At 46.6% G+C, this 26,083-nt stretch overlaps 2 protein-coding genes across 3 annotated transcripts in view; both read left to right on the top strand.

Annotated features, from left to right (window-relative positions):
* GPATCH1 (G-patch domain containing 1) overlaps positions 1 to 6,221 on the top strand; it is a 43,674-nt gene extending 37,453 nt beyond the window's left edge. For both annotated transcript variants that reach the window (XM_030874455.3, XM_060289539.1), the window contains exons 18-20: positions 605 to 702; positions 2,143 to 2,291; positions 5,949 to 6,221. In XM_030874455.3, the coding sequence (XP_030730315.2) occupies positions 605 to 702; positions 2,143 to 2,291; positions 5,949 to 5,979 (278 nt within the window). In that variant the 3' untranslated portion in view covers positions 5,980 to 6,221. The remainder of the gene's footprint in view (positions 1 to 604; positions 703 to 2,142; positions 2,292 to 5,948) is intronic.
* Positions 6,222 to 7,591: 1,370 nt separating this feature from the next.
* Positions 7,592 to 26,083, top strand: part of WDR88 (WD repeat domain 88) — a 36,354-nt gene continuing 17,862 nt past the window's right edge. Inside the window, exons 1-4 of the mRNA XM_030874452.2 lie at positions 7,592 to 7,906; positions 18,364 to 18,474; positions 23,039 to 23,127; positions 24,212 to 24,275. Of these exons, the coding sequence (XP_030730312.1) occupies positions 7,592 to 7,906; positions 18,364 to 18,474; positions 23,039 to 23,127; positions 24,212 to 24,275 (579 nt within the window). The remainder of the gene's footprint in view (positions 7,907 to 18,363; positions 18,475 to 23,038; positions 23,128 to 24,211; positions 24,276 to 26,083) is intronic.

Below are 26,083 nucleotides of genomic sequence, written 5' to 3'. Positions count from 1 at the left end.
AGTACATTATTTTGTTTTGGTGCTAATTTTTTAGTGTTTCTGCTTATAAGACAAACTCACATGAAATGTGCTTTTGTAAAGGGTGGACGGTGTCACAGGGGTGGACAATTATGTGCCAGATTCTGGGCTATGGGATTCATGTGCACGGTCCCATCTAATCCCCTCTGTGTCCCCAAAAGGATAGGGATTCTTATTTTCCCCATTTTTCAGACAGGAAAACAGACTTGGAGGGGTTTAGCGACATGCCAAAGACCACAGACCTGCTGACAGAGCCAGATTCAGACTCTGGTCTATCTCTGAGTTTACCTGAGGATGTTAAATGACAGAAGGCTGGTAGGCATTCTGGTCTGACTTTATCTTCATCTGGCAGATAAGACTGTGGCCAGACACCATTGGATCACTCTGGTCTTAGGTTGAGGTTTCTGGCAGTTTCTAAATATAGATCTACAACGTGATATGCTAATCTGCTTGTTTATCAGTGAGGCAGGGCAGGAGTTCTGCCTTAATGGTAAACATCTGTCTACGTCAGACTCCTAACTCAGTAATTTAGCCTTCTCTTCCCCTATAGTCTCTAAGTAATGTCTTTATTACATTCGTCTTTCAGATGCTCGTCAGAAACTTGAGGCACCTCTCAAAGAGAAACATAAAAAGAACAAAGAAAAACACAAGACCAAGAAAGAGCACAGACGGAAGAAAGAGAAGGTAACTTCTGGGTGTACCAGGATCAGTGTGTGGGGTCAGACGCCCCTGCTTCTGTCGTCTAGACCAGCCTCCAGGGGTGACCCATGAAGCCAGTCAAGATGGAGGCCACAGGTCTCTCTACACCTTGACAGAAATGTTGATAGTCAATGGAAACCCTCGATTTTCAGAAAAACTTTTTTTTCTTTTGCTTTGACCACATCGCACGTCATGCGGGATCTTCCCTGACCAGAGATCGAACCCGTGCCCCCTGCCATGAAGCACGGAGTCTAACCACTGGACCGCCAGGGAAGTCCTGTTTTTCTTTTAGACAGAATATCTTAATTTATTCAGTTCTACTTAAAATTTTTTTTTTTATTCATGAACATTAAAAAGTAGGAAAAAAGGACATTTAAATATCTTAGAGTTGAGAATTCCCTGGCGGTCCAGTGGTTAGGACTCGGGGCTTTCACTGTGGGGGCCAGGTTCGATCCCTGGTCGGGGAACTAAGATCCTGCAAGTTGCTCGGCCAAAAAAATAAATTAAATATCTTAGAGTAATGGTTGAGTATTAAATAACAGAATAGCTAATTACTGTGTTTAATAAAACAATTGTTTTTAATAAAATACTTAGATAATGAATAAAAACATTTGATATTGATTATCATTCAGTATTAAAGGAAGGTATTAGTTTGCACATTTCTCAACTACTTTGTCATCATTACAAATAGAGATTTGGGTCTGTAGCTTTCCATTTGAAGTGGTGGACACTTAAAGTACACTGTTGACACTGCTGTCTCAACATCTGTGTCTTCTTTTGAGTTATGGCGCAGGCTTTTAATTCAGTTAATGTTAGTTAGTGCTGGGTACCCACAGTGATCTGGGTAGTAGTAGAATTGATTAGAAACAGTTCCTCTTTTGGCTACCTGAAAAAAGGATTCTTGAGCATGGAAGGTAAGAGAAGGTCTCCTGGAGTGAGAGGAAAGAAACTGGTGCCGACAGATTTGAAAACCAAACTCACGTGTTTCTCACCGGCATATGTGCTGTTCTCTGACCTTCTACCAGTTTCTTCTTTGTGCTTTTCCAGGGAGCTTGCCATCCTGATATGTGGTTTGTCACATATGGCTAAAGAAATGGAGCAGGCAGGTTCACGGGCGGGGGGGTGTGGGGATGGGGTCACCTTGGATGAGATGGGGGCTGAGTGTCATGATGGGGTCCTTCCTGTGCCTGCTTGGTTCTGCTGTGTCTGTCACCAGAAGATCAATTCTGTGAGCATATACACGGTGGAGAGTGTGCCCAGTTGTGTGTCCTGGTCTGTCCCACACCAGGCTAAAGCTCCCCCAAGTGAAGTTTTTTGGTTTTGAATGACTCCAGCAACCAAATGCCTCATTAGCCTGCCACTGCGTGGAATTAGGAAGGGAAACACCCATTTGTTCTCCTTGATTTGTTTATTTATTTATTTCAGAAAAAGAAACACCGGAAGCACAAACACAAAGGCAAGCAAAAGAATAAAAAGTCAGAGAAAAGTAGTAGTTCCGAGAGTACGAACAGCAGTGACAGCCAGAGCGATGAAGAAGGGGCCGCAGACCTGTCACCCCAGGAGCTGCTGAGACGGTAGGCGACGGGAGACAGTAGGCTTTCAGAAACCCTCAGAGGCTCGTTGAAACCTTGCTGTGTTTGCATAGAGGGAAATGTCAGAAATGATAAATTTGTGCTTTAACTCGTTTTTTAAAAAGTTAACTTTTAATTGCATAAGTAATACGTAAATATATTATCATTGTGAAAATTCAGATCTTACAGATAAGGCTTGAAGTGGCCCGTGACCAATTCCCCAAATCTCTCTTCTCTCCACAGTAACCTCTGTCATCTGTTGCTTTGTAACTCTGAAGACTTTTTTGCACAGCCACACACACACACACACACACACACACACACACACACACACAGGTACATGTGCATTTTGTTGCACGTTTTTAATATAAATAATATAACTTTATGTAGCATAAATCTAGAGGGAATGAACATTTAGAAGGAATAAATATCACCAAATTGTTTCCACAAGTGGCTCTATCCATATAAATTATGAAAGCACCTTGTTATTACATCAGTTACAAACAGCACAGAGATGTTTGCCAGCCTGATGGGTGAAGAATGGCATGTCATCTTCGTTGCATTTCCTGAATCAGTAATGAGGCTGAGCAGCCTTTCCTGTGTGTCTCAGCCTTTGCCATGGGCTCTTTTGTGAATAATGTGCTCCTGTCCTTTGCACAGTATTCTGTTTTCTGTTAGATTTTTATACTGGTTTTTAGGTACTGTTTTTACTGATTTTTAGGAATTTAAAAATAATTCTGGATAGTAATCCTTTGTGTTTTAGAGTGTTACCTGTTATATGACTTTTAACAATCTTTGTTGAACAGAAACTTTAGTTTTGGGAACACTCAGTTTTACGAATTTTTGTGTTGTTGTTGGTATGTTTTACATTTTGTCTTTTTAAGGCCTTCCCTAATGTAAGGTTTTGTATATATATATATATAGACTATTCTCATGCTTTTGTAGTTTTGTTTTGGTTTAACCTATTTGAATTGTTTTATTTTCCTTTTTTTTTTGTGAACAGAGTAGGGTAGGCATCCAACTTACCTTTCTCCAGATAGATGGCCGGTTGTATTAGCGAGAGTGAGTAGGCGAGCTGCGATGAAAAGAAACCCTCTCAGCCCACTGGCACAGCACAGTGGAGCATAAGTTAAATTGAGAAAGTTACTCAGGATCCCAGTTTGTTCTGCTCTAGAATGTGGCCCTCAGAGGAGCCGAGGGGAACGGGTTGGAGGATGGTCTTGGAGGTTGTTATGGTCCTGCCTGGAAGTCGCTGTCTTCCCTTCCCCTCCAGCCCCCGGGCCAGAGCAGCTGGGTGGCCCTGCCCGGCCAGCACGGGACCAGGTAGGGCAAGTCCAGTCGTGGGCCCAGGGTGACGGGGGACACGGCAGGCGCAAGCCCTGGCCACTCGGCCCCACCGGTGCTCTGGGCTGTTAAGGGAGGTGTAGCTTGATCAGATTCTAAATGCCTGTGCCCATGTGGATCGGTTCCTGGATTCTCTGTTCTGGTTTCTTAGCCATTTTTTTTTTTTTTGCGGTACGCAGGCCTCTCACTGTTGTGGCCTCTCCCGTTGCGGAGCACAGGCTCCTGACGCGCAGGCCCAGCGGCCATGGCTCACGGGCCCAGCCGCTCCGCGGCATGTGGGATCCTCCCAGACCGGGGCACGAACCCGTGTCCCCTGCATCGGCAGGCGGACTCTCAACCACTGCGCCACCAGGGAAGCCCCCAGTTTTCTATTTTTTCATCCGCCCTCTTTTAATTACTCTGGCCTTATAGTATATTTTGCCGTCTGGAAAGACAAGTGCCGCTGCCTTGTCCTTTTTCATTTATTTCTTTAGAATGGACAGGACCTTCTCATGGTTCAGAAACAATCCGGATATGAGCATTTCAGTTTAATCCAGAGCCCCCTGAAGCGGCTGTGTTGATTCCCGTTTCCCTTTCCTCATGGCACGTGCCAGTGGTGATAGGGACGGGCCAGGCACTGTGAGGCACACCATGGGTGTGGGCTCGTTTAATCCTCACATAAGGCTGTGACTTGTGTCCCCTCCTCTCACAGGCGGGGAAAGCAAGGCCCAGGGAGGCCCACTGACCCTCACCAACACCTGATATTTTCACCCTTGACCGTTTGGGGCCATGTGATGAGTCATTCCTGCGGGGAGGCATTTGCGCTTGCACACGTGGAAGCCCCTCAGTGCCCATCGGGAGGGTGTAGTGGTGTGGGCTGAGCACAGCAGTCGGAAAATGTGGGCAGGTAGCTGTGTGCTGACTTGCGTCTAAAACTTAACCATTTAGAGACCAGCAGCTGCAGAACCGCGTATATGCCTGTTGTCACCAGGCCTTTGGATTTCCCCGCATGCACATGTATGTACATCCTTGCATAGAAAAGGGCTGGAGGGGTTCTTACACCCCTGAGAGCACTTATCTCTGAGGGGGGGGGACTGGGATAGAGGGAATGCAGCGTCTGAGGTGTGACATGTATTTAAATATTACTCTTGTGGTTGCTAAAGGTATAGTTTCCATAGCCCCTCACCCCTAAGCTTCCTAGGTTCTCCCCAGGGAGCCTGGAGGGGGCCCCCTCCATCTTTTGTGCCTCACTCCACTCTGTGTATTACCTGTCTGCATCTCTCTCCTGCAAGGGGCATTTTGAGGGTCACGACCGCATGGGTCTTACTTGCATCCCCAGCGCCTGGCTGAGGTCTCACTCTTGTCAAGGGCCCCTGCTGCTTTCCTTCAATGACAGCACAGCCTAGTTCTGGATGGACTTGCAGTCTGCCCCCTCCATCCCTCCCCGGGCGACACTGATCTTCCTGCTGTCCCTGTAAGTTAGCTTTGCCCATGCTAGAATTTCACAGACGTGGAAACATACAGTTAATTACACTCTTCAGTGCATTCACACTGTAAGTTCCCAGCTCCGTGCATGTTCACTCCCTGAACATACCTAGAGCAAGGAATAAACCAGCACTCCAGAAGCCCCTCCCACTAAGCATCCCCACCCCTGCCCCCCAAAGGTAACCACTCTGGCTTCTGTCACCGCTGATTACTCTTGCCTGTGTTTCAGGTTTATTTAAGGGACCCGTGCACTATGAACTCTTGCATCTGGCTTGTGAGATTCCTCTGTATTGGTGTAGCAGCAGCTGGTTCGTTCTCATTGCCATAGAGTATTCCTTTATGGGATACACCGCAGAGTATTCATCTGTTCCGTTGTTGGGGGCATTTGGTTTTCCACTTAGGGGCTGTAGAGCACGAATCTGGAGTCATCGTGACCCAGCTCTTCTTGAGTAGAGCCGCCGTGAACATTCTTGTGTGCACGAAGCTGAGATTTAAGACTAACGGCTCAGGAGCTTTTGGCCCTGGAGCAAACATGGTTTTGTTTTTTGTTTTTTTAGTTCCTTCCAAAGGTCATACAGGAGATAGGTGTGTGCAACCAGGATTGGAATTTGCTTTTATAAATGGGTCTTAATATGAGATGTGGAGGAGTGAGTCTCTCTGTGTGTCTTGGGGGGAACAGAATCTTAAGAGTGCGGATTAAACGGTACTTTCTTTCATGGTGTGGGTCATCCTCTGTATTTTGTGCCACTTTGGCTCAGGGAGAGGCCTGGCATTCTTCTCCCCTGCTGAACTGTCTGGTTTTTCTGTTTGTATCTAACTTTCCTCCTCTCTCTCTTTTATTTCCTTTTCTAGGCTGAAGCGTCTTCCACTAAGAAGGCAGTAATTGAATTCTGCCCTGGCCTGTCCCAGTACCAGATCTCCTCCAGGATGGAAGTTCATTGGTCACTCAGTTAATAGATTGTACAGATTGTATTTATTTGTAAATTTTTGCTGTAAAATAATTTTTTTTTAAAACCTTGACATTTCAAAGCTTGCCTTGGAAGGTTGCTTAAATTTCTATTTTTAACTTCTTTTAGTGTCAGAGGAAAAAACTCAGACTGTACAGTTTAATTAAAATGAAATTTTTCTGTTTTTTTCTTGATTTTTCATTTCCTGAAACTTTAAAAAAAAAATGAAAAGCAAAGGCTTTTCTCTGGTTTTGTTGTGAAGAAAGCCAGGTTCAGATAAGGACAGCCTGACTTACTTAAGGACCCGTGTGGGAGGGAGGTGGTCGCTTTCCCATGTTTTCCTGGGGAGTGTGGTTCCTCCCTCATGTGGTTGGTGCTGGTGGCCAGGAGCCAAGTGGGCAGCACAGTACCAGGATCCTGGCAGGTGGCCTCAGCCTCTCGGGGTAGATGCCACCAAAGTGTCTGAGAAAAGCACTGGGACCAAGAGTGGAAGAGTGCGCCCACACCTTGGGTCACACAAGCTCCAGGTCTTTGCACTGCAGCCCTGGGTCCCTGCTCTGCTCTGAGGCTGCCTCATCTGCCCAGATGAGACCTTTAGAAAAAGTAGAGTGCAGAGGTTTTTTTCTATTATCAAAGTAACATCGTAGAAAAATCAGAACAATTGTAAAAGGAGAAAGAAGGAAGAAAATCATTTCTACTTCTACCTGCCAGGGTTGACAACCCTTGCTCTTTTGTTATAATTCCATGCAGTCATTTTCTAGCATTGAGTCTGCCCCCGGACAAGACGTGACTTTTTTTTTTTTAAGTGTTTTTTAAAAAATTAATTAATCTATTTTTGGCTGTGTTGGGTCTTCGTTGCTGCGCGCGGGCTTTCTCTAGTTGCTGTGAGTGGGGGCTACTCTTCGTTGCCATGCGCGGGCTTCTCATTGCGGTGGCATCTCTTGTTGTGGAGCACGGGCTCTAGGTGCACGGGCTTCAGTAGTTGTGGCTCGTCAGGCTCTAGAGCTCAGGCTCAGTAGTTGTGGCGCACTGGCTTAGTTGCTCTGCGGCATGTGGGATCTTCCGGGACCAGGGATCGAACCTGTGTCCCCGCTTTGGCAGGCGAATTCTAAACCACTGCACCACCAGGGGAGTCCCAAGAGGTGACATTTTGTTCTTTGGTATTTCATTGGCATTATGACAGGTGTTTCCCTCACGTGCTTCTATATTTTGTGTACCTACCCCTAACAGCTGCATCTTAATTAATCCTGGGCACATTCTATAATTTATGGACCGTTTCTCTGTTGTTGACGGTGAAGTGGGTTGGCCAGGAGGCCCCTTCAAAGGCAGAAGACACAGATCATTCCGGGAGGCGGAGCCAGGAAGACCCTAAGCGAGGCCGCGAGGATGGGGCCGCCGGTTTCACACATTTGGCCATTTTTCTTTGGCTAACCGTATTGGGCGTTGAGCGGAAGCAGCGAGATCTCCGGGCTCAGGAAGGGCGCGTGGGTCCCAAGGTGGGGGCGCGGGCGCGTGGCGCCACCGTTCGTGGCCAGGCCGGGCTCCGAGATGGCCTCCCAGCCCCCGGGCGCCCCCAGCTCCGCAAAAGCCCTGGACCAGGACGGGAAGACAGCGCTCCGGAGAAGTAACGTGCAGCTGTCCTCGCTCCACATCCGCGACAGTGCGCATCGGCCCCGCAAGCTGCCCTGGGTAGCCCTGGTCAGGGCCTGCGGCCGCTTCAAGCTCTTGCTCTTGGAGGCGCGGCGGGGCCGGCTGCTGTCCTCGCTTAACCCCCTGGCCGTGGGCAATGACTTGCCACCGCCGAAGAAGCACTGGATGCCTGAGAAGGCAGCGTTCTGGGGCGACCAGGAACCCCTTTCCCAGGTCAGAACCGCCCCCAAGGGGAGGGGGTGTGGCTTGTTCCCAACAGGTGCGGAGAGCTCAAGAGCTGGCAAGGGGGCCTGGGAGGGAGCCACCTGGCTTGCTAGGCCTGGGCCCAACCCCCTGCCCCAGGCACACCTAGTGGACAGAGTGGCTGCCGGGGGGCGGGGGCAGCTGGAGGAGAAGCTGGGTGGCCCTGGGAAACCATCCTGGGGGAGGGGAACCCTACCCAACCCAGACCCTGTGGGCTCCGGCTGAGCCTCCCAAATGTCCCCATGGTGACACTCCCAAGTGCATGCCCGGGGTCAGTGAGGGAGCCCTGTCACCCATGAAACAGCACTAGAAGCAACAGAAAACTTAGAAGAAGAATAATACAGAAATAAACCCCCCCAAACACTACTTAGTATTCTAAATGATATTTGAGAGACAATGCATTGATGAAAAGAAGGCCGGTGGCTGGGAAGAAGAAATAATCTGTGAACAGAGAGAAGTCTTGGGGATGAAAAAGAGGATTTCCAAACGAAGATCCTCCATGGAGGCTTTCAAATCAGAGCAGAGAACTGGAACAGAAAATTAGAAAACAAGCTCGTGGGAGAGAAAAAATATAAAGGAACAATAATTATGAGAGAAAAGAGAAGAGGAAGGCAGGGGAGATGCAGAAGAGCCAGTAAATGTATGAGGTATTGGGGTGGGGGGAGGGGGCAGGAGGAGGAAAGAAATGCAGAAGGGAACAGTGAAACGTCCCTGGGCCGAAGAAAGACTGGAGCGCTCATGTGGAAAGACATAGTCAAGGCTTCCCTGGTGGCGCAGTGGTTGAGAGTCTGCCTGCCGATGCAGGGGACGCGGGTTCGTGCCCCGATCCGGGAAGATCCTACATGCCGCGCGTCCGGAGCCTGTGCTCCGCAACGGGAGAGGTCACAGCAGTGAGAGGCCCGCGTACCGCAAAAAAAAAAAAAAAAAAAAAAGAAAAGACATAGTCAAGTTCACTGCAAGATTGGAGGGAAATAAAACCTACACGTGGTGAATGCCTGCACTGCAAGGATAGGAGCAAGGCTGTCCCTTTTCCAATGCAGATGGAAAAGCCTGCAATCAGACTGAGATGGAGGCTTCTCCAGCTGTCAGAGGACCTCAGAGCTGAGTCCACAACTGGGCCTGTCGAATGGCTGACTGTCTCGGCCAGGCCACCACAGGGGTGCACTGGGGCCTCCATGCGGAAGTCTGTTGGAAGAGAAAGCAGTGTGTGCCAGTGCTTTCCTTGCTTTTATTTGTGACAGTTATTCTGATTTTTAAGTAAAATTAAAGGAGAGCATAGGAGTTGTATTTTATTTCTGTTCTCCATAGAATACCCCCAAGATCCAAATTCAATAGATAAAAAAGGTTTGTGGGCATTTTTTGTTTTTACAATTGTCTCCCCACGGACATAGTGTGTTCTCTATGTGGTTGCCAAGGGGGAGGGAGGGTGGGGGAGGGATGGATTTGGGATTATATATAGAAATGGATCACTTTGCTGTACAGCAGAAACTAACACTGTAAATCAACTATACTTCAATAAAATAAATTTTTAAGAAGTCTCCCTAGCACCCCCCCCAACTACCCTCTTTCCCTCTATGGAGGCAACAAATGTTTCTAGTTTCCTCTGCATCCTTACAGAGATATTTTATGCACATACCAGTACATACATGTATATTCTGACCCCTCCGTTTTTTTACATAAATGGAAGCATACCTTAGACCTCTTCTGCACCTAGTTTTTAAACTTTTTTAAAATTTATTTTAGAGATCTTTCCATATTTAAAAATATATATATATTTATTTATTTTGGCTGCACGGGATTTTAGTTGCGGCATGCAGGATCTTAGTTGTGGTAGGCATGCGGGATCTAGTTCCCCCGACCAGGGATCGAACCTGAACCCAGGCCGCCTACGTTGGGAGCGCCGAGTCTTACCCACTGGACCACCAGGGAAGTCTCGAGGTCTCGCCATATTAGTAAGGAAACAGCTTCCTTGTTCTTTTTTTGTGGCGAGTATTCCATTGGCTGGCTGCCCCCTGATGGATTTAACCAGTCTTGGGTGCATGCACATTCAGGTGGCTTAAGATTTTTTTTGGCCTGGGGCTTTTATGATCCATTAGGTTAACAGAAGTTGAGAAGTTATATAAAGCTCTGGGATAAAAGTATTCTTTTCTGTGGTGGACTGGCCGAGACAGCCATTCGACAGGCCCAGTATATAGAGAAAAGTATACCTAAAGTATTCTCTGCCTGGCCAAACTGTTGGTCCCTGACAAAGCCAACAAAAGGACATTTTCTTCAGAGCTGCAAAAACTCAGAAAGGATGCCTCTCTTTGAGGAAAAAGTTACTCAAGGGAATACTGTGGCAAACAACAAAAAAGTCAGAATTAAGAACTGGAGTAAGAAAAAGCAGTTTAGAATAAACAGGGGAGCAGTGACTGAAAACAGTACACCTTGGAAGTGTTTATACAGCAAGGTTAATGCAGTTGTTTAGCTCAGTGAAAATGTTAACAAACTATCTTTTGAAGTGAAGGTTCACAATGCAAGAATAATAATGTTCCAGGTGGTTTCATCCAACAATCTGAGATGGTTTGCTAAAGAACATTCTCAATGATAATTCTTCATTCTTGGCCTTTAAACAAGGCACATTCACACATGGATGTGTCACAAATTTTAAAAATAATTGGCTCAAAACCTCTCCTTGGCTCCCTGGCACATTTAAGAGGAAGTCAGGAGATCTGACCGTGACCTTCCAAGCCATTTCGGCTCTACCTCATCTCTCTCCTCTTCCATCTGACTTGCTGACGTTCAAGCCCGTCTGTCCGGCCTCCGGTGTCGTCGTTTTGTCCCCCTCCCCCAGAGGGGGCGGGTGTCTCTCCCTGCCCTCGGTCTAAAGCAGCGCTCACCTGGCTCTGGCCCTAACCTGGCATCGCGTGCCGCCTGTGCAGTGGCTGCCCCATCTCCCACCCTGGCCCCTGGGAGCAGGAGCCCGCCAAGCGCACTCCTGGTCTGGGGTCTTTTCTCCCCGGTTCCTGCTGCACCGCGGCACCGCGATCAAGGCCCGGCTAGGGAGGCGCAGGCAGATTTGTAGAACATATTTGTGGGACGCTACATATACCTAAAAAAGAGCTCACATTTTTTGCTTTTACAAACATCGGACTGTCTTCTATATGCTAGTTTTAGTAGGGCCTCGGACAATGTACCTAGAGTACAAGAGTGTGGAACTTCTCTGCGTGGCTCCTGGGCTCCCTCTGCATAATGCACTCCAAAAGTACTCTGCCCAGAAAGGTCCGGAAGCGGGTGGAGGGATTTCCCCGCTCTTGCTGTTTTCCCATACCAAAGTTCTGTTTCTGTGATGAGAAAAAGAACGAAGCCCCGAGAGCTTTGCCTCGAGGCAGAGACAGCTGCAGAGCAGGGAACTGAGGGTCGGCTGTCTCGACCCCAAGGCGCAGGCTTTGGTGGTGGAGCCTGGAGCAGACCACTGACCGGGTCTCGTCCTGGGCCCCGCAATCGGCCTGGGCTGCTGGCAGCCTGCAGTCCAGGCCCCGCCCCCTGACCCGCCCCGCGCCCGCCGCCTCGCTCGGTTTGCCTGCGCCTCCTGGCGGCCCAGCCCCGACCTGGCGCCTCGCATCTCGTCTGCTGGCGGCCCAGTTCCCGTCCCACCTCTCCCAGCTACCCAGAGCCGAAGGGCCGTCTCACTCCCGCCTTCCCACAGCCCCGTGTTCCCCACAACCCCGAAACCGCTCCCCTACCCTAGACCCCCGCCTCCCCTCATCCCTGCACCTCGGACTTTACTCGCCTCACCCCAACCTTGTCCCCCCATACTGGCGGCAGAGCCTCAGATCCCACCTCCCAGCTCTGTCAACTTAAAGAAAAATGCACAGTGTAAAGTTACCAGTTCACTTTTATTCCTGGACCTTACTGCAGACTGTAGCATGGGAGACAACCTCTCGGATAGCTCTGAGGGACGGCTCCAGAGAGGTAAGGGAGGAGCCAGGGTATATGAACGTTTTGCTGGGAAAAACATGCAGTCAAGCATAGAAAGCTTACTGTTGATCACAAAGAACAGACATCTCAAGTTAATGATTTTAGTGCTTTTCTGTGTATGGGAAGAAGACGGAAAAACTGGGATCATTTAAATGTTCCTTAAATACGCGTCTTAACCATGTAGGAGCTGGTGTATCCAAATCACAGAATGCTTCCTGTTTTTCTCTGTCTTGAATTCCCCTCAGGTGCACTGTCTGTGGGCCACTGCAGTGGCTAATGGCTTGGTCTTTGTAGAACTGGAAGAGCAGGCAACATTTTTTTTCTTTGCAGTACCCCTACATCCTGGACACCTCCCTACCCCCTGTGCTGATATTAGTAATTTGTGTTCTCTCTCTTTTTTTCTTAGCCTGGCTAGAGGCTTATCAATTTTATTGATCTTTTTAAAGAGTCAGCTTTTGTATTAACTGATTTTCTCTATTGATTTCCTGTTTCCAATTTCACTGAGTTATGCTGCAATTCCTAGTATTTTTTTTCTCCTACTTCTTTTGGATTTAATTTGCTCTTCTTTTTCTGCTTTCTTAAGGTGGAAGTTTATATGATTGATTTTAGATTTTCCTTCTTTTTTCATGTATGCATTCAATGCTATAAATTTCCCTTTAAGCACTACTTTCACTGCATCCCACAAAGTTTGGTAAGTTGTATTTTCATTTTTGTCTAGTTCAAAATATGTTAAAACTTTAAAATTTTTATTTATTTATTTTTGGCTGCATTGGATCCTCGTTGTGGTGCACAGGCTTCTCTCATTGTGGTGGCTTCTCTTGTTGCAGAGCCAGGCTCTAGGTGCGCGGGCTTCAGTAGTTGCAGAGCGCAGGCTCAGTAGTTGTGGCCCACTGGCTCTGGAGCGCAGGCTCAGTAGTTGTGGCGCACGGGCTTAGTTGCTCCACGGCATGTGGGATCTTCCGGGACCAGGGCTTGAACCTGTGCCCCCTGCATTGGCAGGCAGATTCTTAACAACTGGTGCCACCAGGGAAGTCCCAAAATACGTTAAAACTTCTCTTGAGATTTCTTCTTTGGCCCATGTGTCATTTAGAAGTGTTAGTCTCCATGTATTTTGGTATATCCCAACCATCTTTCTGTTATTGAGTTCTCGTTTAATTCCATTGTATTCTGAGAGCAGACATTGTATGATTTCTGTTCTTTAGAATTTGTTAAGGTGTGTTTTATGGCCTAGAACGTGGTCTATATTGGTGAATATTCCATATGAGTTTGAGGAGAACATGTATTCTGCTATTGTTGGATGAAGCAGTCCATAAATGTTTATTATATCCAGTTGATTGATATTGTTGAATTCCTCTGTATTCTTACTAATTTTATGCCTGTTGGATCTGTCCATTTCTCATAGAGAGGTGCTGAAATCTCCAACTATGATAGTGGACTCATCAATTTCTCTTTCCAAGTTTAGTAGTTTTTGCCTCACATAGTTTGATGCTCTGGTGTTCTGCACAGCACATTAAGGATTACCATATCTTCTTGGAGAATTGACCTTTTTATCATTATGTAATGTCCCTCTTTAGCCCTGATAAATTTTCTTGCTGTGAAGTCTGCTCTGTCTGAAATTTTTGATAGTGTTAGTATGGTATATTTTTCTTCATCCATTTACTTTTAATCTATATGTGTCTTTCTTGTAGACAACATATTGTTGGGTCTTGTTTTTTGATCCACTCTGACAGTCTCTGTCTATTAATTGGTGCATTTAGACCATTCAAAGCAATTGTTGATATAGTTAGATTAATAACGACCATATTTGTCACTGTTTTTTATTTGTTGCCCTTGTTTTTTTATTTTTTTTGGCCGTGCCACGCGGCTTGCACCAGCTTGTTCCCTGACCAGGGATTGAACCCATGCCCCCTGCATTGGAAGCACAGAGTCTTAACTGCTGGACCTCCAGGGAAGTCCCTGCCCTTTGCAGTTTTAATTGAGTATTTTATGTGATTTCATTTTCTCTCCTTTCTTAGCATATCAGATGTACCTCTTTTTTACTTTTTAAAGTGGCTGCCCAAGAGTTTGCATTTATAGTTTACATTTATAGTTAATTCAAGTCTACTTTCAATAGCCCTATACCACTTAATGGGTAGTGTGGGTACCTTAAAGTAACAAAATATTTCTAATTCCTCCCTCTTGACCCTTTCATTGCTGTCATTTATTTCATATATACATATATATGTAGTTGCTATTATTATTTTGAACAAACTATTATCTGTTAGATCAATTAGGAATAAGAACAATTAAAATATTTCTTTTACCTTCACTTTTCTCTTTTTTTGATGCTCTTCCTTTCTTTATGAAGATCTGAGTTTCTGACCTATGTCATTTTCCTCCTCTCTAAAGAACTTTTAACGTTTCTCTCAAGGGGGATCTACTGGTAACAAGTTGCCTCAGTTTTTGTTTGTCTGAGGAAGTCTTTATTTCTCCTTTACTTTTGAAGGATAATTTTGCAGGATACAAATTTCTAGGTTGGTGATATTTTTCTCTCAATACTTAAAATATTTCAGTCTATTCTTTTAAAAATATTTATTTATTTATTTTTGGCTGTGTTGGGTCTCCGTTGCTGCGTGCAGCGAGCAGGGGCTACTCTTCGTTGCGGTGCACAGACTTCTCATTGCGGTGGCTTCTCCTGTTGCGGAGCACAGGCCTTAGGTGCACAGGCTTCAATAGTTGTGGCACGTGGGCTCAGAGGTTGTGGCGCACAGGCTCAGCCGTTGTGACGCACAGGCTCAGCCGTTGTGGCACACGGGCCTAGTTGCTCCGCGGCATGTGGGATCCTCCCAGACCAGGGCTCGAACCCGTGTCCCCTGCATTTGCAGGCAGACTCTCAACCACTGTGCCACCAGGGAAGTCCCCAGTCTCTTCTTACTTGCATGGTTTCTGAGGAGAAGCTGGATGTCAGGCTTATCCTTGCTCCTCTATAGGTAAGGTGTTTTTTCCTCTCGCTTCTTTCAGCATTTTTTTTTTTTTTTTTTTTTCTGTATGCAGACCTCTCACTGTTGTGGCCTCTCCCGTTGCAGAGCACAGCCTCCGGACACGCAGGCTCAGCGGCCATGGCTCACGAGCCTAGCCGCTCCGCAGCATGTGGGATCTTCCCAGACCGGGGCACGAACCCGTGTCCCCTGCATCGGCAGGCGGACTCTCAACCACTGTGCCACCAGGGAAGCCCCTGCCCCTTTTCTTGATTGGGCTGTTTGTTTTGTTTTTGTTGTTGAGTCCTGTGAGCTGTTTGTATATTTTGGAAATTAAGCTCTTGTCAGTTGCAGCTTCATTTGCAAATATTTTCTCCTACTCCATAGGTTGTCTTTTCATTTTGTTTATGGTTTTCTTTGCTGCATAAAAGCTTATAAGTTTGATTAGGTCCTATTTGGTTATTTTTGCTTTTACTTCTTTTGCCTTGGGAGTCTGACCTAAGAAAACATTGCTATGATTTACATCAGAGAATGTCTTGCCTATGTTCTCTTCTATGAGTTTTATGCTGTCATGTCTTATATTTAAGTCTTTAAGCCATTTTGAGTTTATTTTTTGTGTATGGTGTGAGAGGGAGTGGCCTAACTTCATTGTTTTACATGTAGCTGTCCAGCTTCCCCACGCTACTTGCTGAAGAGAATGTTTTTTCTCCATTGTATATTCTTCCCTCCTTTGTTGAAGATTAATTGACCATAGGTGTGTAGTGTTTCCAATTTTTGATTATTATGAATAATATTTCTATGAATGCCCATGTTCAAGTTTTTATGTGGACATTTGGTTTCATTTTTCTTAGGTAAAAACCTAGGAGTAAAGTTGCTGGATCATAAGTTAACGCATATGTTTAAATTTTGAGGAATTGCTGAACTATTTTCCAAAGTGGCTGCACGATTTTACATTCACACCAGCCCTATATGAGAGTTCCGATTTCTCTTGTTATTGTCTGATTTTTTTGTTTTTGTTTTTGTTTTGTTTTGTTTTGTTTTGTTTTTGCGGTACGTGGACCTCTCACTGTTGTGGCCTCTGCCGCTGCGGAGCACAGGCTCTGGACACGCAGGCTCAGCAGCCATGGCTCACGGGCCCAGCCATTCCGTGGCATGTGGGATCTTCCCGGACCGGGGCACGAACCCGTGTCCCCTGCATCAGCAGGTGGACTCTCAACCACTGCGCCACCAGGGAGGCCCTATTGTTTGATTTTTTGGTTACAGACATTCAACTAGGTATGAAGTGGTAGCTCAATATGTTTCTTTGTTTGTTTGGTTTGTTCTGTTTTTTATATTTAGGTGCTATAATCGAATGTCTTTTCTTCCCCAGTTTTATCGAGGTATAATTGACATACGGCACTGCATAAGCTTAAGGTGTACAACATAATGTTTTGACTTACATACATCATGAAATGATTACCATAATAGGTTTAGTGAACATCCATCATCTCATATAGATACAACATGAAAGAGACAGATAATATTTGTTTCCTTGTGATGAGAACTTTTAGGATTTACTCTCTTTACACAATATGGTTTTGATTTACATTTCCCTAATGGCTTAAGATGTTGAGCACGTTTCCAAGTGCTTATAGATTATTTACGTATCTTTTTTGGAGAAATGCCTATTCAAATCATTTGCCTATTTTAAAATTGGATTGTTTGTTTCTTCATTGTTGAGTTTTAAGTGTGTTTTACGTATTCTAGACACAAGTCCCTTACCTGGTATATGATTTTCAAAAATGTTCTGCCATCGTATGGGTTGTTTTTCACTTTCTTGATGGTGTCTTTTGAAGCACAAAAGTTTTTTATTTTGATGATGTCCAGTTTATCATTGTTGTTGTTGTTGCGGCTGCTGCTTGTGCTTTTGTTGTCATATCTAAGAAACCACTGACTAATGCACATTCACAAAGGTTTACACCCATGTTTTCTTCTAAGAGGCTTGGAATTTTAGCTCTCACATTTAGGTCTTTGATCCATTTTGAGTTAGTTTTTGTATATGGTACGAGGTAAGGGTCCAACTTCATTCTTTGGCATGTGGATATTCACTCGTCCCAGCACAATTTGTCGAAAAGATTTTTCTTTCCCTTTTTAATTATCTTGGCACACTTGTTGAAAATCAGGTGACCAAAAATATGAGTGCTTATTTCTGGATTATTCGTTCTATTTCATCCATCTATATGTCTGTCCTTATGCTGGTACGACACTGTCTTGATTACTGTCTCTTTGTATGTTTTGAAAATTGTTTTGAAGTTGGAAATTGTGAGACCTCTACCTTTGTTCCTTTACAAGAGTTTTTTTTGGCTATTCTGCTTCCCTTGAGTTTCTGTATGAATTTTAGGATTGAGGCAGGAGGTAGATGGGCCCCTGGGCTGAACAGCTGGTTTTTGTCAAGTGGAGTACAATCGAAGCTTTGTTCTCCCTGGACACTCCAAGGCCGAGGTTAATGGCAGGAGCTGAGCTCTGCTGGAGTAAAAAGATAAGACGACCACTCCTGAGGTCAAGGAAAACTCCCTGACTGCACAGGTGCAGAAAGACTCCTTGGGGTTCAAAAAGGAGGGCCCGCCACCCCATAACAGGTGACGCCAAGCCTCCACAAGCCTCTGTGCTGGAATCCATCTTGACAAAACGATGTGCGTGCATGTTGGGGAGTGTCCTAGAACAAGTCAGATGTGGGAAAAGAACTAAGAAAGCTGGCCAAAGGTAAACAAAGATGTGGAAGAACTGCCCTTTATAAGTGATTTAACTGCCTCTTTCCTGCATCCTCCTCATTAGGGGGGACGCCCACAGTCTTTCTCTCCAGGTGTGCATCTCTGCCCTGCTTCTGTCTTAAATAAACAAACTGTTTCTCTGTGTGCTGTCCCACTTGTTGTGCTGTGTCTCTAATCATAAATTTTGGACCTGTTTTTACAATTTTTGCCCCTTTGAGAAATTCATTTTTCAAATGGGGCAAGGGCCAGGGGAAGTTTGCATCTAGCCTCTAGCCCCTGGTGGTCTAGCGACTAGGATTCCTGGTTTTCATCCAAGCTGCCCAGGTTCAATTCCTGGGCAGGGAACTAAGATCTCTCTTCAGGACCGCTCACTGCTGTCTCTCTGATACCAGGATCAGCTTGTCAGTTTTAGAAAAGAAGTCTGCTGGGATTTTGCTGGGATGGTGTTGAATCTGTAGATCACTTTGGAGGGTATTTTCATCAGAATAGTAAGTCTGCTAATCCATGAACATGGGTTGCTTTTCCATTCATTTAAGTCTTTTAAAATTTATTTTAACAATGTTTTGTAATTTTCAGAGTATAAGTATTACACTTTTTTGGTTAAATTTATTCCTATTTTGATGCTTTTGTAAATGCAATTTTCTTCTTAATTTTTTTTCTGGATTGTTCGTTGCAAGTGGATAGGAATACTGTTGATTTTTAAACTATTGATCTGGTATTCTGCAACCTTCTGAACTCATTCAGTCTATCCTTTTTTCAGATCCCATTTAAAATTATGAGGGGACACCAGCACATTGTGAGTTCCTGTCACTTCTGTGTGGATGACACAAAGGTCCTCAGTGGCTCCTATGACTGCACCGTGAAGCTGTGGGTAGGTGGCCCAGTGTTAGGTGGAACCCAAACGTCCCATAAGCTTATGTCTCCTCTTGTGGAGAGTTCCCCAGTACTGAGTTCCCAGGCATTCAAGGATCCCAAAGATTTGGAGAGACCTTTCTGAGCAAAGTGCAAGAAGAAGCAGCAAAGTGAGGGCTCACCCTAGTTTCAAGTCACCAGAGAGAGATGCAGTTAGTGTGTCTGCTGTCAGCCTGTTAATTTAGAAACAGTGGGAGCAGGGATGGAGACCGCTGGACCAGGAGCTCACCGCCTTTTGTTAGAGACTGTGCCTGAGACCTAGCTGGGGTCTCTGAGCTGTGTTATCTCTCTGGGCCTCCTTCTCATTTGGAATATTCAGTTCCATCCACAGAGATGGTATTACGGCTAGGCCTAGGGGATCCCAAGAGGACAGAAAAGTGGCCAGACCTGGGACCTGTCCATGAAGGGTGATTGGGAGAGGTAGGCCTGAGCACAGGTCAGTGTCACAGGGTGCAGGAAGCAGGGGCAGAGGAACAGGGATGTGGTGGTCAGATGAGGTTACAGGGAGGTGGCCACCAAGAACTCTTCCAAAGTCTTCTGGGCACAGCCAGCAGACTCTAGTGGGCCTGCCTGGGGGCACTGCTGGTCAGTCGGGAGCGGGTGAGGAGGGAGCAGGGCTGGGAGATGGCAGTGGCCATCAGGGGCCGGGCCACAGATGACTGTGTGGCGGGGGCAGGGCCCACGGGGAAGGACAGTCAGTTCCGAGTTTTGCTATCTCATCTGACTTCAGGGGCAGGAGGGGGACAGGGCGGAGTGAGTCAAGGCTGGTTCCTGGGTTCTGCTTTGGGTAACTAGGTGGAGGATAGCTCCTTACCCTCCGGATCACCTTGGAGGAGCATCTTCTGGATCATCTTCTGGGTCTTGGCGGGTACCAAGCCAGGCAGACTGGGCAGGAGGGTTTGGGGCTATCCAAGTGGTTCGGGCCCCGCATTAGTGACCTACCAGCTGTTTGACCCTGGGTGGTTACATGACCTCCCGGGCCTCCCTAAACCTCCCCAGGCCTCACAGGATCAGCCGTGTGCTGGGGCCACCCCAGGGCCTGCCTGGCCCATACCAGGTCCCGACAGACATCCACTCTCTCCTTTTCTGTGGCTCTTATCCACCCCCCATCCCCCCACCCATCCCCATGATCTTCTTGTTGGGAAAACCACTGCTTCCTCTGGGAACCCTAAGCCCTTTCCCAACCCTCTGGGATGACTGAGAAGGCCTGGGGGTGAGGGGGTCTCTGCTGGTTGTCACCCAGGGGGAGGGGGGAATGGTGACTTTCCAAGTGTGCATTTTGCTTTGTCATCTTCAGATGCTTCTCATGTTCTTCTCACCTTCTGAGTCAGTGGAAGGACTCTCAGGGGTTTCTGTCTGTTTTGGCCAGAGGGCTTCTGTCTCTATAAGGGGACATCTGCCTGTTTTCTTTTGTTGTCCCAAGATTAGGGACCATCCATCCAGATGTCCTTGGCTCCCGCAGCAGCTTCACTGCCCTGGCTCCCTACCTACTCCGTGCCCCAGCCAGGACCCCGTCACTTCAGCCTGCCCAAGCGTCCTCAATACCTGACTTACTCACAGCCCTACCCCCTGCCACCACCTTCTCCAGCTGCCCCCTCCGTCCCTCTGCCCTCCTTCACACCTCCACCCCTAGTTGCAGAATCACTAGTTCTCTGGTCTCCCTGCCTTGGCTGCCCCTCCAATGGTCCTCTTTCCCCCTCCTGGCTCTCTTTTCCCCATCTTTTTCTCTGCTCCTGGCTCCTCCTGTGGCTCTCCCTGCCCCAGCGGCAGCTCGTGGCACGAGCCCTCCCTCAGGAGATGACTAAGCCATTACCCTGCGCATCACCTTCTCTGTCACAGTATCTTGGGCAAGTGTCTCTTTGCCTCTCCCTTCTCTCCTCCACTCTCACCATCTTCCATCTCCAGTCCTTCCTCTCAACCCACCCAAAGCCAAACTTCTGATTTAATCTTTTTAAAAGGTCCCTTTCCCCTAACCGCAGATCACTGTGAAAGACCATAAATGTATGAAGAAGCTGAGAAAAAAAGTATTCTTAGTCCTGTGCCCAGTCTCTCTCTGATATGGTACATCTCTTTCCAATCATTGTAAAAAAAAAAATCACTGGTAGTTTTTCTCATACTATGAAGGTAATATGGTTTTATCACCAAAATACATAAAGACACAAAGAAGAAAATAAAACATTGTTCCATGAACCCTGAGTTAACTACCATGAAAATGTTGGAGTGTAGCTTTTCTTTTTCCTGTTCGCACATGTATACACACATTTATGAAATTGAAACCATACAGAAAAACTGTTTATATAATCACAGTAAACTTGGGCTACAAATATTGTCACATCTCCTTTGTGTTTCTAACCACTTATTAGAACCCCTTCCTCCCCATTCATTCAAAGTGCAACCAACATCTCCCCTTAAATTATCTGAGTCCACAGAAAGAATTCCTGGTTCCAAATGCCCGGTGAAGGGGAAACTGCTTTATTTGTCTTCTCACACCCCTAGCCAATGACCCATTTATTTCAAGAAACACTCAATACAAAACAGAGACATTTCCACTGTCTTTGGAATTCACTAACAACATCTGGCTTGTATTGCCGTCTATTGAATATCTCCTGCCAAATCATTCATGACTGTGCACATTTTCCAAGAGAGTTATCTGTCCGTGGTTGCTATTCCTCCTCTTGGCCATATGGCAGCACTATTGAACGCTGAACCTGCACAGTCCATTCTAGTTCTGCCCTTAACTGGCCCCGGGGCCCTGCACGGACCGCAGTGGGCCTCAGCCCCAGGCCCCACGACGATCATTTTCTTAGTTCCCGGACAATGTTTGTCCTAGAGCAACACACCAGCCAGGGAGGCTGGATCCCAGGCTGTCAGAACCAGCCCCTTCTTCCCAAGCCACGAGGCTCATGAGCTGGGCCTCCAGCCTGAATGTGTCCTGCTCCCATGAATTCCTCTCTGGGATCTCTTCCTGTCGGTGGGCTTTGAGTAAGGCCTGCTGGGTTCACCCAAACACAACCGCACCGTTTCAAGTTTCACGGAGCAGGGGTTGGGGGACTGGGTCTGTGCAGAAAAGAGTTTGCACGGTAGGCCTGAGACTGCTGTCCTTGGAAAGGCCCACTGGCAAGGCTGGCCTTGGCTGCCATCTGGGAACTTGACTGGTAAACAGTGTTCTATAGTCGTATGAATCTTTCCCTAAGTGATAAAGGGGCCTCACGGACGGTTTGTGCAAACCACGCGGTTGATGCTCTACACCGGCTCTCCTTCTGGGAGTCTGGAATTCGGGTGCACGCTGCACAGTGTCTGTGTCACCCGACCCCGATAAAAACCTGGGCCCCGAGGTTCAGGTGAGTCTCCCCGGTAGACAGCACCTCACACATGTTGTTACAACTGGTTGCTGCAGGAATTAAGCATGTCCCGTGTGACCCACAGAGAGAGACTCTTGCAAGCAGTGCCTGGTTTCCTCTGGACCTCACCCCATGTACCCTTCCCTTTGCTGATTTTGCTTTGCGTCCTTTGGCTGTAATAAATCTTAGCCGTGAGCACGACTATATTCAGAGTCCTGTGAGTCCTGGAGAATCACCAATCCCAGGGGTGGTCTTGGGGACCCCTGACACAGGGTCCTTTGCCTCCCAGCAGGCTTGGGGTCTTCATGCAAAGTGGTCTCTGCATATCAGGAAGAATTGTCCCAGGCCTGCCCTGGTCAGGCCAAAAGCTCCCCCAACCGGGCACCATAATTTCATATAACAGTGCAAGGCCTTTCTATGAATTCACTGTCTTACTAATAACATTTGTTTCAAGGGGACTTTCCACCCCTGCTTATCCTGAAAAGCTGTGGACACATTTCTTACTGAAAGTATTTTATCTCTGCCCCAGCACGCACCCTTCACTTTGGTACCCCGATTGTTCCCATCCTATTGTCAGTTATTACCCTGCCCTGTTCTCATCCTATTCTGCAGTTATCTCCCTTCAGTGTGATCAGAGTTGCTTGGGCCCCACTGTTGGGAGTGCTCAAATTTGTTTTAACTGTCCCCTTTAAGTGGACACAGACTGTTGCCGGTGTGTTTGCCGTCTGTCCCCTCTAACACGTGACAAACCTTTTTCATGCGTGCCACAACTCAGATTATCTCCTTAAGGGAGACCCCCTCAGGATAGAATTGCTGGGTCAAACAGTGGGAACTTGTAAAAAGTTCTTGAAAGATCTTGCTAGATTTTGTGGCGCCTCTTTGGCCGGTAGAGAATGAGAAAATTACCCGTTTGCAGCTCTGCCCTCAGAGCCGCCCGTTTCCATCGGCCACTGTGGGATCGAGGGGGAGTTTTCCCGGGGTTGCCGGCGAGGGTGTCCTTCCTGCTTTGGGGGTGGAGGGGAAGTCCTTTTGCCCCTCTGAGCTGGGTGAGAGTCATAGGGCAAGGTTCTCAGGTTCTCAAGGTTCTCAGACAAGCCCAGGGCTGATGTTGAACTCAACCACAGCTTCAGCCGACACCTCAGTGACCTCTGGCCCTCTCCCCCTCTCTCCCGCTGACCTGAGGATGCCGTGGATGGATCTGTTGTTCGGAATTTTGAGCCGGGGCCCGGAGCTCCTGTTTTAGAATGCAGCGTCACGGCTGACAGCAGAAGGTGACTTGCCCTCATTTTACTCTGGTCAGGAAAGTGAGAGGGAAGAGTAGGCCAGCACACAGCACGCCCGGGTCAGTTCACTGTCTCTTAAGCAAATACCCAACCTTACTCCCATATATCGGTCTCATGGTTCCCATCTTTTGCTGTGAGAATCAAGTAGATGTAATAACCCTTTGAAAATTTAAAATGCTAAAAAGGCAAATTTTATTGTGGCTGAAGCCAGTCTGAATGTTCTTCACGGAGTTTATTTCCTGCAGTCACACCTGTGGACTGGGTCAGATGCGAGGCTCACTAGCGATTCAGTCCAGGACCTCATTTCACAGGGGAAACTGAGACGCAGGAAGCAGAGGGAAGCCCAAGCTGTCACCTGGGGAGCGTCGGGGCTGGGAGGCAGCCTAGGGGCTGGGAGGCAGCCTCTGGGATGCACTTGCATTTACCCCTCACACAGATGTGAGACGGGCCTTTAAAAGGGGATTTGCTTTAAAGTGGATTCACTTTTATCCTGAGCAGCAGCTACAAAATTAGTCTGCTAGTGAAAACTAGTGTGGGAATTTAAGTTTCGTGGGAATTTACCTTACATAGAGGACAGAGATTGTCACAGAAACATGCAGTATAAGAAGACAAGGGTACACTTATATTATTTTACTAAATGTACAAGAAAGCATTTCAGAATGAGATGAGCTACGAAAGTCTTTTCCTGTAAAAATATAGACAAGTGACCAGAGAAAGAAGTGACTGATCCTTGTGAGTTGTAGCTCCTTCTAGAAGAAGACAATTACAGAACAGAAGAAATGATACCTTTAACGCCCCAGATATAAAAGAACATATTTGTGTGACTGAGGGATTAAAGAAGAGAATGGTGCTGTGGTGCCTTCTGTGTTAGGGGCTCTCTGTTTTCACTGAGAACCTCTGTTCTCCGGGGGGGCACTCATGGAACATCTTTAGGAAGATTCAGGTATTATTTGCAATCTTGGTCCTAAACTATAGAAATTTTCTGTAAAAATTTCCTATTTTTTTTTTCATAGAAACCACAGGCATAATAATCTGGGTCATTAAGACCCTATGTTTGTCATTTTATTTCCAGAATTATTGCAGCATCTTACGACAAAACAGTGAGGGCTTGGGACCTTGAAACAGGCAAGCTGCTGGTACGTATGCTTTGCCCTAGTGGAGACATCACAGCACAGGGTCTTTTTGTAAAATTAACTTTTATGGGAGTATAGTTGCTTTACAGTGTTGTGCTGGTTTCTACTGTCCAGCAAAATGAGTCAGTTATACATATGCATATATCCCCTCTTTTTTGGATTTCCTTCCCATTGAGGTCACTGTGGTGCACTCAGCAGAATTCAGAGCACAGGGTCTTGACTGGGCCTTAAGTGGCTTGAGCTGGGCATGGAGTGTGAAGGGTAGCCAATCTTTCAGGAAAGGAAAATTTTCTCAGGGACCCAAAATGATGGAGGGTGAGCTTCAGGGAAGGGAGGCTTTCTGAAGCAGGCAGAAGAGGGCTCTCTTTGAGGGATGGGGAGGATGTGGAAGAAGGGAAGAAGTGGAGGCGGGTGTGGGAGGTGGCATTCCAGGCGGAGGGAACTGCATGGGAAAAGAGACCCTCCCCTAGGGATGTCTGCTTTTGATGGGGCAAGAGGCAGAGCTGAGGCCTTGGGACAAAGGCCACGCACGTGGCCAAAGCACGAGGCTTCTGGGCCCTTCCCAATCTGACCTCCATCTAAGAAGGTACCACCATCCATCCATCCAAACTGGCCCGAGATCCCCCTCTCTCTCCTGCCTGGTACCCAGGCAGCCCTGACCCTGCTCCAGGGGTTCCTCAGGGTCTCCTGTCCCATCCCCATCGCCCTTCCCCCAGCAGCTTCTCATCACCTCTCCTCTCCCTTCCTCCTCTTTTCTCTCCTTAAAAAAAAAATCTTCCTTCCTGGTGTGAAGATCAATTTATACTCATTGTAAACAATTTTTGGAAAGACAAGATAAGCCAAGTTCAAAAAAACAAACACAGAAACCTTAAAACAACTCCCAGAGATTACAGTTAACACCTTGGTGTCTCTTTTCCTATACACATGTTAAATGTGAACACGGGCAAGTATATTCTGTTGGCAACATAGTGTCATTATATACTAGCAGATATAGGAGCATCAGTTACTCCTGGCTTTGAGCATTTTCCCAAATGCTTATTTCTAATTTATTTATTTGGCTGCACTGGGTCTTATTTGCAGCATGTGGGATCTTCGTTGCTGCGTGTGGCAACAAAGTTGCCACATGTAGGATCTAGTTCCCTGACCAGGGATCGAACCCCAGCCCCCTGGGCCCCCTGCATTGGGAGTACTGGACCACCAAGGAAGTCCCTATTTTGTTTTTAAATAAGTCCATTTGTATACTTTTTTTAGATTCCACGTATAAGTGGTATCATGTGATATTTATCTTTCTCTGTCTGACTTACTTCACTGAGTACAATAATTTCTAGGTCCAACCGTGTTGCTGCAAATGGCAATAATTCATTCTTTTTAATGGCTGAGTAATATTCCATTGTATATTTATACCACATCTCATTCATCTGTTAATGGACTTTAGGTTGCTTCCATGTCTTGGCTATTGTAAATAGTTCTGCTATGAACATTGGGGTGCATGTATCTTTTTGAATTAAAGTTTTCAACTTTTCCAGATATATGCCCAGGAGTGGGATGGCTGGATCATATGGTAACTCTATTTTTAGTTTTTTAAGGAACCACAGTGGCTGCACCAATTTACATTCCCACCAACAGTGTAAGAGGGTTCCCTTTTCTCCACACCCTTTCCGTTTATTATTCTGATGATGGCTATTCTGAACAGTGTGAGGTGATACCTCATTATGGTTTTGATTTGCATTTCTCTAATAATTAACGACATTGAGCATCTTTTCATGTGCTTTTTGGCCATCTGTATTTCTTCTTTGGAGAAAGCCCTGGTT

Source organism: Globicephala melas, chromosome 19 (assembly GCF_963455315.2).
Source record: "Globicephala melas chromosome 19, mGloMel1.2, whole genome shotgun sequence".
Classification (NCBI taxonomy): domain Eukaryota; kingdom Metazoa; phylum Chordata; class Mammalia; order Artiodactyla; family Delphinidae; genus Globicephala; species Globicephala melas.
This window is presented reverse-complemented; position numbering and strand designations above follow the sequence as displayed.